General features: G+C 36.0%; 1 protein-coding gene across 1 annotated transcript in view; it reads left to right on the top strand.

The window, feature by feature from the left end:
• The window catches only part of LOC110382021 (V-type proton ATPase 116 kDa subunit a 1), a 161,964-nt gene that overhangs the window by 143,628 nt on the left and 2,361 nt on the right, over positions 1–15,975 (top strand). Inside the window, 16 exon segments of the mRNA XM_064037190.1 lie at positions 6,639–6,765; positions 7,500–7,631; positions 7,633–7,677; positions 10,490–10,702; positions 11,085–11,140; positions 11,142–11,215; positions 11,218–11,232; positions 11,670–11,736; positions 11,738–11,807; positions 12,442–12,678; positions 13,138–13,250; positions 13,721–13,869; positions 14,344–14,433; positions 14,436–14,479; positions 15,039–15,125; positions 15,487–15,597. Coding sequence (XP_063893260.1) covers positions 6,639–6,765; positions 7,500–7,631; positions 7,633–7,677; positions 10,490–10,702; positions 11,085–11,140; positions 11,142–11,215; positions 11,218–11,232; positions 11,670–11,736; positions 11,738–11,807; positions 12,442–12,678; positions 13,138–13,250; positions 13,721–13,869; positions 14,344–14,433; positions 14,436–14,479; positions 15,039–15,125; positions 15,487–15,597 — 1,630 coding nt within the window.

A 15,975-nucleotide genomic window follows, 5' to 3' on the forward strand; every position in this document is an offset into this window, starting at 1 on the left:
ACAATCGTGTTGGTTATTTATTTGGTAATATAATCCCAAAATTAAGTAGGTGTTGTAATCATCAGTCCTCAAGCTCCAAATCCGGCTTTCCAATTTCGGCTTAAAGGTCTATCCTTCTATGTCTCGTTTGCGTAGCTGCTTACGAATCACATGACTGCGGCAGACGTACTCCGCCCCATGTTTGTAAACTGACATTTGTCCCCTTCCTCATCGACAGATTGTTGCTAGTCTTCATTCAGTTCCTGTGATTGTGTATTGCCATTGTTTTGACCTCATTGAACAAGTACCGTAATGCCAGCTAATCCAGGAATCGATAGCAAGATAAACATGTCGTTCGGATTATTTGATTGCGCGGAAAGTTACCGTAACCAGATATGTGGTATGCCGTCAGGGTTTTTGAAGTTGCTACAGTTATTTGTAGCTCCAGTGGAGAATCTGGTACGAAAATGTATGTCTTTACTTTCAGTAGTAGTTTCAATTTTATGCATCATGTTTTGTAAACATTTCTATTTGAGCTCGTGTCTGTTTCGTCGACAGTCTTTCATCAGTCAATTGTAGGCAGTCGGAATTCTTCTCAAAGTAAACCGTTTGGATTTTCAGACTGGAATTCGTTGGTATGTTTTATATCAATGCTAATATTAGTAATGTTTTCAGTATTTTATGAGTTCTGTTCTTTCAACCTATTCCTTACAAGAAAGTTATTGTTTGAATCCATTACGTCTAGAGCTCCTTTATATCTGCTTTCTCGTAAACATACACGTCAATATAAATATGTAGATGTACCGTTAGCAGTACATCGACCTACATGCTCGTGACTGACGTATTACCGATGATGCGAAAAGTATCAACTGCCTCACAATCTGTAACAAGTTCACGGCGAACACCGCCTTTAGGCGACATGTTTGTTTAGAAAGCTATGGAACCAGTTCAACTGGATTCATTGATCTTGAAATGCTTAGGAGTTGCAATGTTTATTTAAGTTGAAACTTGATTTTGATGCAGTACGCGGAAATGTTCTTTTCCTTTGGTTTTATAACCTGAGTCTTCAATAAGAATTTCTTGGAATTGGCTTATCTTGTATACTGCAAATCAATCTGCGGATCTGGGTCAACATGGAGTTTCCCGCCAACTGAAACGTCACAGCAGACCGCATAAATTGCGAAATACCTTCAGATCACTTACAAATCTTTTCCTTCCTTTCCAATATTTTATCGTTGTTCAAATACGAGGTGTCTGATAACCTCGTTTCGTTGACAAAGTCTTATTAGATAACAATAGCGTAATAAATTGTATTATAGAAGTTTATATTGTAATTATCAAAGAACAAATTAGTTGTAATGATTACGTTGATGGCACTTGAATGCCCTTCGTGACATCCTTGTTCCGTCTTCATGCTGGCGCCGGCCTCATGTGTATTTAAGAAATGTTTTGCTTTGGTACGTAAAATATTTTCAATAATTTCACCCCTGATAAGGGTTTCAAATGTTCAGCTTTGCATTGAATGGCCTTCATAAGTAGGTAATAAAACCTTCCATTACTCAGTTCTCCAAGAAAAAAATAAAAAGTTTCCGCGGTACAATTCCAATAAAAATGTTGTTATGAATATTTTTTGTGGCATTCAGGAATTTTCCGAGACCTACCAAGAATTTAATATGTCAGTGGCTCGATCAAAATACATTGATTTAATGCGAATATTGTGGAAAAAGTTCTGTAGGAATATTTTAATTGCCCCCATCTTGATTCGCCATCAATCCATCAGAGCTCGGTTCTTGGTAAATACGGAATTAACCCAAAAGCAAACGTTTTACCGGTCGCTCGATATACTTCATTGAATATACTCTTTATTATGTATTTAATGAGTATGTATCGACATCGTTCAATAACTATTCACCCATATTGTGTAAGGACACCATCGGCTTGATCTATTCATTGAAAACCTTGACTGTATTTTACACACCTGGCTAAGATTGAATATAAGCCTCAATTACGGTACATAGAGTATGTAAATAACATTAAACGACAATGGTACAGTCAGGCACAGGTCTTGTAATATATTACTCATTTTATGGTGCTCTTTGAATAACACGGGTTTAGTATATACCCCTATTTCAGTGTCAGCGAGGAGACATTGATTTAAGTTAACTACGGATTAATTTATATTTTTATGGAACCCATGATAAGGGTCTATAAGTTTATAGCTCTAAGATTTTATGGTAAGAGATGCATTTGAAATTGGTTACGTTTTATTACGTACTGACATAATAGCCATATTTTTGTTCTCGACGTACTTGTAAGAGTATACACGGAACCTTACTGATCACGTATTTAGCTCATACTTACTTACATGTTTTAAGAATTCTGTTAAATATTTTTCTTTAGCAAAAAGCGTGCTTCAGTCTAGCCTGTACACGTTTGTAGTGGGAGTCACGAGACATCACAAAAAATCTCACATCTGCTTCAAGTCCTACGTATATTAGTACATTCCTCACTACAGACAGACTCCAGAACTATAAATTACTTCGTTTACGTACCCCGGCAGACAGAAGTCTTGGTATCCAGCCAAGGTGACGGCGCCACTGTCTCTTACATCATTATACGTGAAAATATTCAACAAATCAAATTCATCCTTGACACCTTACGTTAAATTGCAAATTTCTTTAAAGTCTTTCAGTTGAGTGGGACGAGTTACGATCATATCCAAAACAAAGATTTCTTTTAAATTATTTTCATCAAGATTTTATAATGCCTTTCATTCAAGGTGCAATTTCCTTTGATTGCAAATGCGGTCGTAGTTTCCAAGTAAGTACTTCAAACGTTCCTCATTCATTTCACGTGATAGTAAATAAATGCACTAATTATTTATTCAAATGTAACCAACATTGTAACTGACCACTGCGGCCCTTGTTCCTAAGATTATCGTAACTACATGAACGAAGTTCTCACACAAAAACACAGGTACTTTACGTTATCTATGAAATAATTTTGAAGTCGTCATCAGTAGGTATACATAGTACCGCAATTATCTATCATTATTCTATATTTGACTCTGGTTTTTACCAACATACAACGTTACGTAATGATTGTAAATATTGAGCTCACTGTACTGGCTTCTGTGAAACAATATGACACACACTGCCGCTCTGATTTCAGGAAAGACGAAGATAAAACTGATGTCAGATGCTGTATTTGTTAAGCTCCCTAAATTACTAAGAAACGCATTAGAAATGAATATGACTTGTGGTGAAATAACAATGAATTTCATTTTAGTACTAAAATAAACACTGAGGGAACACAAAGCAATGATGTCAGAGCTCAGAAGCTCTGATTGAGGGGAATTTCTGAATACATTAGACTACCTACGCCTACAGACCACAAGCATACCTACGTAACGAATATTTCCTCAAAGGCTCAATGCACCGAGATACAAATCTCTTTACAGACCAGTCTTAACTGGTTCCAACAAACCTGTTCAGGGTAAAAACAGATTTCCGAGAAAGAATTGAAGAGGTATCGATGAAAAAACCTTCAAAATACCAAATGACAAACTAGCACAACGCTAATAACCAACAAATTATAGCAATTGTATGGGAATTCACACGACCGTTATGGAGTGCTTTACCTTCTTATGATTGTGCGAAACAGTGATAATTTGACTCGTGACAATAGACAATTGAATTATATGCCCCTGGATTGACTGTAATCAGTTGTTTGGATATCTTTATTTAATATCAGACGAAATGTGTAAATGTTCTGCTACCATTATTATGGCTCCTATCTGAGCCTTTATAATATAGCGTGTTTTAATGGTAACTCCTAATACTTCGATGGTCACAACCATGATAACAATGCGGGTTATAAAACGTTTAACGATATAGCCCTGACCCGCACAAACAATAATAATGCCAATATTTCATCAACGTAATGCATTTTAAACAATCTCCAAGATTCGCACGGCTACATCGTGTCATTCTTACAGTTGGTTACCTGTATGAAGTTAAATGTATTTAAGACGAACACTTTGAATGTATTTTCCTTATATTTCACATTGTCGAAGTAATAAAAGTGGCACATCATAGCTCTATGGCCAACCATAACGTTGTGCGGAACGACCATGCTCTAATCACGAACAACAAATAGGATACTAATCTTTTTGTATATTTACACTCGTATATAGCAATGAATGGAGAATACAGACATGTGAGAGACCGGTGCAAAATGTTTGTAACAATATTGGATAAGATCTCTAATTTGATTCATGTTTGGGTACTTACTTGCAAATCCGAAAAAACAGCAGCAAAAAATTCCAAGGTGGATTTGTATTTTTGAATCACGTTGATGATTGCTGATGAAGACGTGATTAATGGTACAACTTTGAATGATATCATGGAAGTTATTGCATTTTAAGTATTAAATAAACAGAGATGGGCAAGAGAAAAGATGAAGGTTGAGTATAGAGAGTTTTCTAAAGAGAAGTCAAATGGAAGTGGTAACTACAAATGATGTTATCAGACTAGATTAAACGAAGATCTAATTCAGCACTCTGATGTCACTTTCCATTTAAATTTAACCATAATAAAGTACAAAATAATAATTTGCAGAGCATCACCTTATCACAACGTAATTTTATCAGATGCGTGATGTATTGTTAGAAGATACGATACCCATTACGAATGTTCCATTATCGCAATGGAAAAATTATTACACACGAGATTCGAGTTTTATCTTCGATTTTTTTCGCTTTAAACACATCCGCACTGCGTGATTTGGTCATGTTTGGTGCACATGCTTGATTTGAGTGTTACAAGGTTCCAATTTTATTAGGGCTATGTAACACATTACCATTTTCAATTACACCTGTTTCTGATTTAACATCATGTTTAGTAGTATTGTTAGTTTTAACATCATCGTCACTAAAGTCAATGTTTTATCGACCTTACCGTCACCCTTTGTGTTACCCGTAGTTACTCCAAGTTGATTTTGTGTGCTATCAACAAGATTGCAGAAACTCTTACTCATGTCCTTAAACAAATGCAGAAGCATGTTAATATTGTGCTCGTGACGCAATTCTATGCAAAACACGAGACTGCTTTATTGCACTTTATCATAGCTTATGGAAGCCATAAAAACAGAACAAAACGGATGGCAACATTAAAAGGACAAGATTTAATTGTGAATCGTTTAGCCGACTCGTAAATTAAAGTTCTCTGTACCTACTAGCTATATTTAAATGGTCAGCTATGTGTAGACTCGGCGAAGCGTCTGTGTTTAAAAATAGATGGCGGAATAGACGATATATTCATCATAACACTTAGTAGAACAGGTATTTGTGGTTATGTAATATTGCCGTGGAGTGTTTCTTTGGGGAACCCCTTAATACACAAGCTAACATATGTTCAATGTAACAAGGTCTATCAATAACGTTAGAAACAGATTTTTTCAGCAACAGCGTTATTGCCAAATACTAGTAGAATATGAGCAAAGCTATAAAGTAGGACTAGATAACATTGATAGACGGTGATATCAACGCAATTTTGATGGGTTTCTGTCAGTATCGTGAAACATGTGTGACCCATTTTGATGCATCTCGTGATTTATTTTTTATGACATTTTTTAAACGTTCGTTATTTCAACGTCTCCTGAATTTGCAGTTTGTAAATAATTCACGTTTAGCAAAAACAGTTTTGAGCGTTTGAGGACGGGTGAAGTCAGACAGTGATGTTATTTCCCTGAGGAGATTCGTCACCAATGATACTCCAGTCTGTATTACAGAACATGATTCAGAACTGAAGACCAGTATACAATTTTGAAATTGAATTAGTAAATGACACCAATGCTTTCATCTCTTGTTCTGTAATACGGACCTTGGTTCTCCCGATCCTGTCTTTCTGTGATAAGATGTTTTTATTCGTTCGAATTGTTGTCACTAATGATTTGATCGTTATTTACAGACTGCGTTTTACTTGATTTTACCAAAATAGTTTAGAACAGTTTGGTCCTTCAAAATTCATCAAAATTCTACCACTTTGTGGTCTATTGTATATTTGGGCGTAATTTTCCTTTATTCATTGCCATTTGACTCACGGTCTGATGACGAGAGAATTTCTTTATTATTCGCATTTTTATATCTTAATATTTTTATTCATTTTGCCCGCTATGAAAGTCGGCTTCAATGTTTTATAATTGATGGTAATGAAATTCAGCTGTATTTTATTAAAGTATTTACTTTCAAGTGCACTTTCGTTTGTAGTGCAATATGTTTCATTGTTTATTATTATCGTTCTGGGAACTCCTGCCTTTTAGTGCACTGCGTCATCATTCAGGAGATTTGATCGAATGTAATCAGTCAGCGCACTGATCATATCGGAGATGTCTGTTATTGTTTGACACTATCTCCATACATTCACATTTCCTGGGGATTCTCTCGTCACTGATCTGAGATACCCTTTACTTAATCCGAGGTCGATAGTTGCTTGCGAAATATGGACCGTATACCTTTAGACTGTTGGTTCAATATTTCACATCCGCATTAGTTGTGGCCCTGCAGCAGAATCAGTGCTTGGATTTTCGCCTAATAACGTGTAAAGCGCTTTTCTTGCTGCTGCAATTGTGGACTATTGCTAATTCTGTGTTTTGTATAGTTTCGTGGCTGGCGTGATCCTTCGTGAGCGTATTCCTGCTTTCGAACGCATGTTATGGCGCGCCTGCAGAGGCAATGTGTTCCTCCGTCAGGCCGAAATCGACACGCCCCTGGAGGATCCCTCTTCCGTAAGTATTCAACCTTTTCATAATTTCTTACTATGTTATTCATAATTTTACTGGTGCTAAGTATTTCCTCGCGCACAAATTAGGAAGTCATTTCACAGTTTACCTTATCTTGACTAGCTCTGTTATCTATGCTAATATCTAAATCATATTGTGTGCTAATACAATTTTGACAGGCGAAAATATTTGCGTTTTCAATACAGCATCTTCCTGTTGCCTGCCCTTGATCTTGTCCAGTATAACAATTATTTAATGTAATTGATTTACAATGGAACGAGCCGAGTGCTTATCGATCGCAGTAATAAGTATGTTTCCTCAATTAAAGAGGCACTTGGCAATTTATTTGTTACGCTAGTCAACCGTCGGGATTAATGAGAAAAATGTCCGTAACTATTTTATATGGTGCTATAATTATATCCTTGCAAATTGTCATGAAAAAAGATTTCCATTACCGTAATATTCTAGCTTTAATTAGATTCGATTATCATTATCGGGAAGCATGTTATTTACCACAAACCAAATTGACAAATCTGGAGTTGATGGCCAAAATCTCGGACATATTAGAAACAATATGAAAGTTATAACCGTTCAAATCTCTTAAACTATTCTGTTGTTGTAGTCTAGTAACTCAAGATCCTATTAGATTCAACTTTCTATTAAAACTTCTTTTGTTTTGATTAATACATTGACACAACCACCACTAAAACCATGTTTTAATACTGTTCTTTTCCTTCCAGTCGGACCAAGTATACAAGTCGGTGTTCATCATCTTCTTCCAAGGAGACCAGCTGAAGACCCGCGTGAAGAAGATCTGCGAGGGTTTCCGCGCCACCCTGTACCCTTGCCCCGAAGCTCCGGCTGATAGGCGGGGAGATGGCCATGGGTGTCATGACCAGGATCGAGGATTTGAACACGGTAAGACACTTTACGTTATTTAGGGAGACTTCTGGCTGTGTAAAAGCTTGAAATTAAGACTTTTGGATGGATGTTCTTAAAAACTTAATCATGAAGAATTTTTGGGACGATATCTTTAAACTACTGAACTGACTTTGTTAAAATTTGACACGTAGAGAAACACTAATATTGATTTTTATCGTAAGAATAGATTAGATATTTTCCTTCTTATTAAAAGTGACTAGATGGCCAAAGTAGTAAAAATATTAAATGCTACGCTTTTAATGAAACTCATTATTTATTCTCAATGAAAGTATAAACGACATTACGCTTTCCTAGAAGGTTAAATCTATCTAAGGTTTAACTTTTTTAAATTACAGCCGTAAAATTTTAAATGCAAAAACTCACCAGTCGTCAGGCGGAAAAATCCGCAGTCGTACAGTCAATATGATAAACCCAAAGAACATGCCTTATTCATCTAGGTATGCTATACATTAACTATGTAAAGTACTGAAAACTTATTCCATAAATCAACAGTGGCGACCGCACTATCAATTTGCATGCAATTAATAGGACAACCGCAACATTATGGCCAGCCTCTCCCATTGTGCTGGCAACACAGCTATTATCAACGATAATGTATTATGTTTGACACTGTAAGCCTATATGGTCATATCTTAAAACAATTATGAAGTAAGGGCATTTAGGATAACCGTAGGTATACAGCCAAATAACTCATTTGAGCGCGAGGCAGCCGCTGAATATCATTAAATGTCAGCTTTATCAAGGGTGATTTAATGTACCGGATTTTCCTACCTATAGCGTTACCTCAGCGGCAGTAAAAACTGTTCACAAAAATACAATATAAACCGACTTCAAAACACTGAAGAGGAAAAAATCGAACTTACATAAGGCTAAAATTACCCCTGCCACAAAAATTAGGTTTAACATTTTACAATGAACCCTATGACACAAACATATCTTAACATTCTAGGGTTTTAGCACACCTTAATATTCGATACGACACTAACGGCATAGTGTTGTAACCTTCAGTATTGTCATAAAGCTATAACACCGGCGCTCATTATCGACAATAACGCTATTTATGTGTCGCTTGCTGACCTACTTAGATAAAGTTTTGTTAGAATATGGGAATCATTAAATGTATAGTCATCCTCCGAACCTTTTAGTGTATAGTATTAGCCTAATTATTTCACTGTTATAATTCGAAGTTTCGCTGAACTAATGTCTTGTTCACAGCATAAGGGTAGTTGCATAGAAATTAGCTAGCAATATTTTTGCAAGATGCTCAAATAAATCTAAAATACATAGTTTCACTATATTTCTTAGATAAGGATATAAGGTATATAAGAAGAATGTTATCTATTTGAATCAAATGTTTCCTAGACTTGAGATTTATCACGATAATCTGAAATTCTATTTATGGATACGGATATCCTACTAAGTACCTATCTTTATGTGTGGTTTTCCGGCGCTTTGTTAAATATATTTATGAGTAAATTTTTATTGAATTGCCCTAAGCTTACACTTTAACAACATAAAAAAATATATATTTTGTAGCAGTCAATGTCCTCTGTATCGATAGCATGGAAAAATTTAGAGGTCGCAAAACCGGTTTGTAGGGAAATACATACTAACATTAGGTGCTAACATGATGTATATTATGATTAGATTAGTATATGGGCAAAGTAAATAAATATAAATATGTATTTACTTTGGGGCATTTGGGTCACGCTGTAGAGTAGTGATCTAAATTCCATTACAAGAGAAACATGGGGAGATATAATATGAAATCACTAAGTAGTTAGAGTTTTTAGAAAACCTTGATTTTACATTTCTTACACAAACGTGATTACATATAATTCTTTTTTTAATATGAATGCAATTTCTATAATTAAAACTTAATGGACGTACTGTAATAAATTAACTGATTAACGTAAGGTTGTATGTAGACTTAAGATTCCATTTTACTGTTCCCCGACTTCCTTCAACATTGGGCTTGACAACAGTTCAAGAAAAATAATTAAAGACAAACATGCGAGGCAGTCGCTCCTTGTAAAACACTGGTACTCAGCTACATCCGGTTAGACTGAAGCCGACCCCAACATAGTTGGGAAAAGGCTCGGAGATTATGAAACATGCGAATTGAGAACCTCCTCCTTTTTTAGAAGTCGGTTAGTAACAGATGACACAAACCCAGCGGCTTACTTTACGACGTATCATTAACGAAGTTGATTACTCGCGGCTTGATTAAATAAGTCGTTAGCCACCACTGACGGATCATCTAGTCATCATTATTATGTCTTGTGTAATTCGTGTTTTGTCAACTGTTTCAATTTTGACTCAAGGATGACTATTAGATTGGCCTCCAAATATTTTGGATTCGTATGCGTGTACTTCGAATGAGGTCTTAATATCAATAAAATGTTGATGTAGATTAAATTCTATGTGCCAGCCGTTCATTCGTTTTTGTATATAGGAAATACAAACAATACAACATGTTTTTGAATTTCATCATTTTAAGTATCTTACTTGTTAGAGTAAATTCTAATTATTTCAGTACATCTTAATTAAAAATGATGTCATTATTCTTACGTGTGGCCACATAGATTAGACTGATATCTTCTGATTTATTGTTCAGTCAAGTATACCAAAACCATAATCAGTGCAGGCCTTTTCTCATGTAGAGAAGGATGGAGCATTTTGTAGTCCAGTTTTCTTCCAGATGTTATCCTTCACCTTGACTCAGTGGTGTCCACGACCCACCTATAAAGTACATACAACATCTAACTCCAACTTCCATCTTCAACAGGTCCTAGGCCAGACCCAAGACCACCGTCACCGGGTCCTCGTAGCAGCCGCCAAGAACATCAAGAATTGGTTCGTGAAAGTGCGCAAGATCAAGGCTATATACCACACGCTGAACCTGTTCAATCTGGATGTTACGCAGAAGTGTTTGATCGCTGAGTGCTGGGTGCCGGCCTTGGATTTGGAAACTATACAGCTGGCTTTGAGGAGGGGGACGGTGAGTTTTTTTAATAAGGAATTGTTATTTTTCGGTAATTTAGGCCACGGACAACATAATCGTCAGTTTTCTTAAAAAATTGTTTGCAATAAATTCAATTGTCAAAGTAAAAGTTACTTTAAGAAAATCGGAGGTTTATGTTATTGGTAAAGGGACCTTATAAGGGCTATGCTAGATTTGATACACATGGCGGAAAGAGGGTTTTAAACTTTGATACTTTGTTCTTAATAGGAACAGGTTAAACTTCTGGAGTGTGATTATTGCCTTAGATTATTTATTTCTTTGCAGTTACAGATCAGTTTCTTGTTTAGCCTCATGTTTGACACACATTGAAGTTTCGTCATTGACGAAGAAAATAATCAAATTAAACTTTTTCCCTCAGGAGCGCAGCGGCAGTTCAGTGCCTCCGATCCTGAACCGCATGGAGACGCTGGAGGACCCCCACCTACAACCGCACCAACAAGTTCACCTCCGCCTTCCAGAACCTTATCTATGCTTACGGAGTCGCCACCTATAGGAGGTCAATCCTGGTACGTTATTGTTTTATATTTTTAGGAGTTTCTTGAGTGAAATGAATGCTGAGATCTTTTATAAAATATTTTAGCTCTAATAAATGAAATACATACAACAGTCTAACCAAATGGCCCACTACCAACTTTTTATCAACCTTTTCCAAGTATGTTGGGGTTTTCCCAATCTTACTAGATGGAGATAAGTACTAGTGTTTTACATGGACAGAGTAGCCTCTCTATGTATAACACATTTTAGAATAGAATACCCTTAACGTTAACCTCTTAATAAGACTGGTTCATATTTTTTACTAAATCTAATCTTTGTGATAAAAGATGTTGTAGACTTCTTGTTTGACTAAGAACTCATCTGCTTACGCCAAAACCAGTAAGACAATAAAAATAATGTATCTTCTCCCTAGAAATGTAACATAATTGGTACTTACATTTGTTTGTAGCGCCGTACACAATAATAACGTTCCCGTTCCTGTTCGCGGTGATGTTCGGCGACCTCGGGCACGGCGCTGATGGCGGCCTTCGGCTTCTGGATGTGCTACAAGGAGAAGCCGCTGCAGGCCAAGAAGATTGACAGCGAGGTAACATACACAACTATAATTAATTTATTAATTCAAACTTCATGTCAAAAAAAATGGTACATTGCCAGTCAACCATTGGGTTAAAGAAATATAGGGAAAGGGAGGGAAATAAAGAACTTCAGAAAATTATTTATAACTGTTTTAAATTCTCTGACAACTGAATTTCTAGATCATTTTTGTGACTATAGTCTGATATCTATTATAATAATCTGATCGTTATCTAAAGAGCGAAATATTGGTGTGTCCTATTAAGCGCGTCCTTTTACAGTTTAATTACAAAAATCTTGCAAATATAGTCTTTGAGTTTTCATTGAGCAATTTTACTTGACAAAATACAAGCAGCCGAATTGAAAACCTTCTAAAAGTCGTTTCAATACGATTTTTATTGATGATCTTGATTGATAATTGTTAATTCAAATTACTTTTTTTGCCATTGACAAAAGATGTAAAACTATCTTACGGTCCGTAAATAATAAAATAACTACTGTTCATAACTAGCCAATTAATTCAAAGTCAATTCTATAAAAAACATGATAATAAAACATCATAATGGGGCCCTTTAGCAAGGCTACGATCTTAATATACCTATAGGTACTTTAAATGATTAAAAAACTCATAAATTCACTCTTTTCAGATCTGGAACATATTCTTCGGCGGTCGCTACATAATTCTTCTCATGGGCCTATTCTCCATGTACACGGGTCTGATCTACAACGACATATTCTCCAAGAGTCTGAACATTTTCGGGTCTGCGTGGAGGAACAACTATAATGAGTCGACGCTAATGTCTAACAAGTTGTTACAATTGAACCCTGACTCTATGGATTATGTGCAGAAACCTTATCCGTTTGGTATCGATCCTGTTTGGCAGGTGAGCAATTTTAGTTTTGGATATAATTTGAGGAGTTTTGGGTGTAACTTTGCTATACTGCAGTAGGCACATAATTGAAGGTCTCACAACTCATAATGGAATCTTTATAGATATTTTTTCACAAATCTATAATAAAAGCTGTTTGAAATGATGATTTAATTGACTAAATAATTGTTTTAGCTGCATTTTATGTCAATAAAAATAAAAGTCAGGTCAAGATTGTTTATCTTTAGTTAAATGCCTACTCAAATACCCAGTTATTACTTTTTTTTTAATATAAAACCACAAAGAGTCAACCTTTCATTTTATGAACTTGGTTGTAGATTGCAATAAACTAAACAAAATTTTTGATGTAAAAAATGTTCTATAGTAATGCTTGCACACTTTCCTTACTACATATTCGTAGGAAATTGAAGTCTATAGTCATACTCATTACTAAAGTATACAATCATATAACAGTTGGCTGAAGCGAACAAGATCATCTTCATGAACGCGTACAAGATGAAGATCTCCATCATCATCGGCGTCTTCCACATGCTGTTCGGCGTCTGCATGTCGCTGTGGAATCATATGTGAGTATTGTTTCATACTTTTTCAGGATATTTCCTACCTAAAAAGGAGGAAAAATGTGTTAGAAAGAAAGAGATAAAATAAATTATATGACCCTAATAAAAGTAACCTACAAGCCTTTCGCGATAAATTGGCTGTCCTGAAAAAGCAAACAAACAAAAAGATTTTTTTTTTTTCATTATGTCAGATGCAAATTTATCAATCATTGCTATTCAAGTTATATTAATAGAATATTCTTGAATAAATAAATAGAAAATGCATATTATTTATGGCAATCAAAAAATACTTGACCATTTTCTTCAACTCATAAACCGTTAACTAATATTTCTCAAACCCAAAATCATTTATTCAAATTTGGCTATAAAACAGCACTTTTTGTTTGTCAAAAAAAAGATAGCCCCCAAATCGCCCACCTTTCACCACTTCCTATGTGTTTCAAGTTTTTAAATTAATATGGTACTTCGTTCCACAGCTACTTCAAGCGTCGCATCAGCATCTACGTGGAGTTCATCCCTCAGATCCTGTTCCTGGTGCTGCTGTTCTTCTACATGGTGCTGCTCATGTTCATCAAGTGGACCACCTACGGCTCCACACCACCACACTTCGGCAGCGATGACCCGGGTGAGGAGTGTGTGTTATCTAGGTCTTGGCGATGAGGTGGATATGTACCTGGTTAAAACATTCATTTACAAAAGATTGAATAGTCTAGTGCAGCGTTCCGGGCGAATAATGGCAACTTCCAGTTGCTCCAGTCTAACAGGATGCTATCAGTGTTTTACATTACGCTAACGCCTATATATGTATGGAACTGAGATGTTCATAAATAATATTGTTATCATATATTCATAAGCCTTCTGGGGCAGATTTTGATGGTACCAATATTGTAATCATGTCATGATTTTCTGAGCCTTTTCCCAACTATGTTGGGGTCGTTTTCCAGTTTCAGATCGGTTTTATATGGAGCAACTGCCTATCTGACCTCCATAAACCAGTTACCCGGACAACTCAGTGACTCACTGGCTTCTGATTACCCGTAACAACTGCGAAAGATGTGCTATTGCCAAAATGTGACTAAACAAATGTTCCTCTGAACAGAAATCGTGAAAACCAGCGCGTACTGCGCCCCGTCGATCCTGATCACGTTCATCAACATGATGCTGTTCAAGCACGACGCCAACACCCGCCCGTCTGCGACGACTACATGTACGCAGGGCAGATGGCGCTGCAGAAGGTAAGCTCAATACTGTATTGCATCCCATAATGTACAAAGCTGGACAGTAAAATTAAAGAGAAACAATTATGGAGCCTGTCGAGCACAGCAAGTTAGTTTTTAGGGGAGAGGATGAAGAGCTTGACATATATAGAAATTGATTTTTTATACAGACTACAGATTTTCAATCTTATCATGATAGTGGAAAGTTAATGAGCCTTGTAAACCTCCTGGCGTATGTGCAATAGTGCCCGCTACCGTGGGAAATATTTGGATATGGATTAAAATACTGTTTCATCAAAATCCATGCAATCGCTTTTTCCTGAAAGAGGAACATCTTTAAATCTATACATACAAACTTTCACGCTTATAAGTTTAGATGGATAGATTGTTATTTGTAAAATACAAACGAATTTGCTTTTTGCAAAAACCCAAAAGCATTTTATACAAAAAGCATAAACGTCCTCCTTTTTTGGAAGTCGATTAAAAACTTTTCCTCCCCCTCAACACTATAAAGAAGTTTTACATTCATTTATCGTGTTTTAAATAGTTTCTTATAAAATGTTGTTGTTTTGTGCAGTTGTTCGTGATCGTGGCTCTGATGTGCGTCCCAGTGATGCTGTTCGGCAAACCCTACTTCATCATGAAGGAGCAGAAGCAGAAGGCTGTAAGTATTCATAACTTTTGATCCTATTACCTACTTCTGTTCTGAGTAAAATTTGCCACGTTCTAAAGACATTTTAAAGAAAAACTGAATAGAAATACTAAATAATGTTTGTTATTTAATCGCTGCTTCCATGGATAGCTTGCGGTAAGCATAACCATATGTTAATTCTCCTATTAGCTTTACATATGTGATATTTTATTATTTCTTTTGTACTGTATTCACTGTGTACGTACTCATTTGATTATTACATCATGCACCAGATATGTTTTTTTTTTAATCTTCATATATCTTGTCTAAGTTTTCACCATGTTATTATGAACAATATTATGTGGCAGTACTAATGTTTCCTTATGCCCTACAGCGTCAGGGTCACCAGCCAGTGGAAGGTGCAGCTGAGAACGGCACCGCCGGCGGCGCCGCCCCGCCTGCTCCACACCACGACGAGGACATCACTGAAGTCTTCATTCACCAGGTACTTATTGTATACTGTAGATGTTTTCTTATTGAAGTTTAGCATTTACGAGGTGAATTGACTGAAAGGCATGGTGACCGGCACAAAATCTCAAGCAGTGTTGGACACTTTTTACTTTTACTAGCATCGTTATTACTTTAAAAAAAATAATCTTATGTATAAAGCTGTCAGCTATAGTTTCATCAAAATCAGTTCAGCTATTTTAGCGTCTTATCACCGATTACTAAATAGTTACTACGTGACAGATAAATCATTCCGCGACAGTGACGATAACGAGCTACAATTTTATATCTAAGCAGGGAAATAAAGTTGGGCTTCTTTTAAGATAGATTTTTTTACTGAGTTAAAAAAGTCATATCAAGATTGTTTATCTTTAGT

The sequence above is a fragment of the Helicoverpa armigera genome, chromosome 12 (genome assembly GCF_030705265.1).
Source record: "Helicoverpa armigera isolate CAAS_96S chromosome 12, ASM3070526v1, whole genome shotgun sequence".
Classification (NCBI taxonomy): domain Eukaryota; kingdom Metazoa; phylum Arthropoda; class Insecta; order Lepidoptera; family Noctuidae; genus Helicoverpa; species Helicoverpa armigera.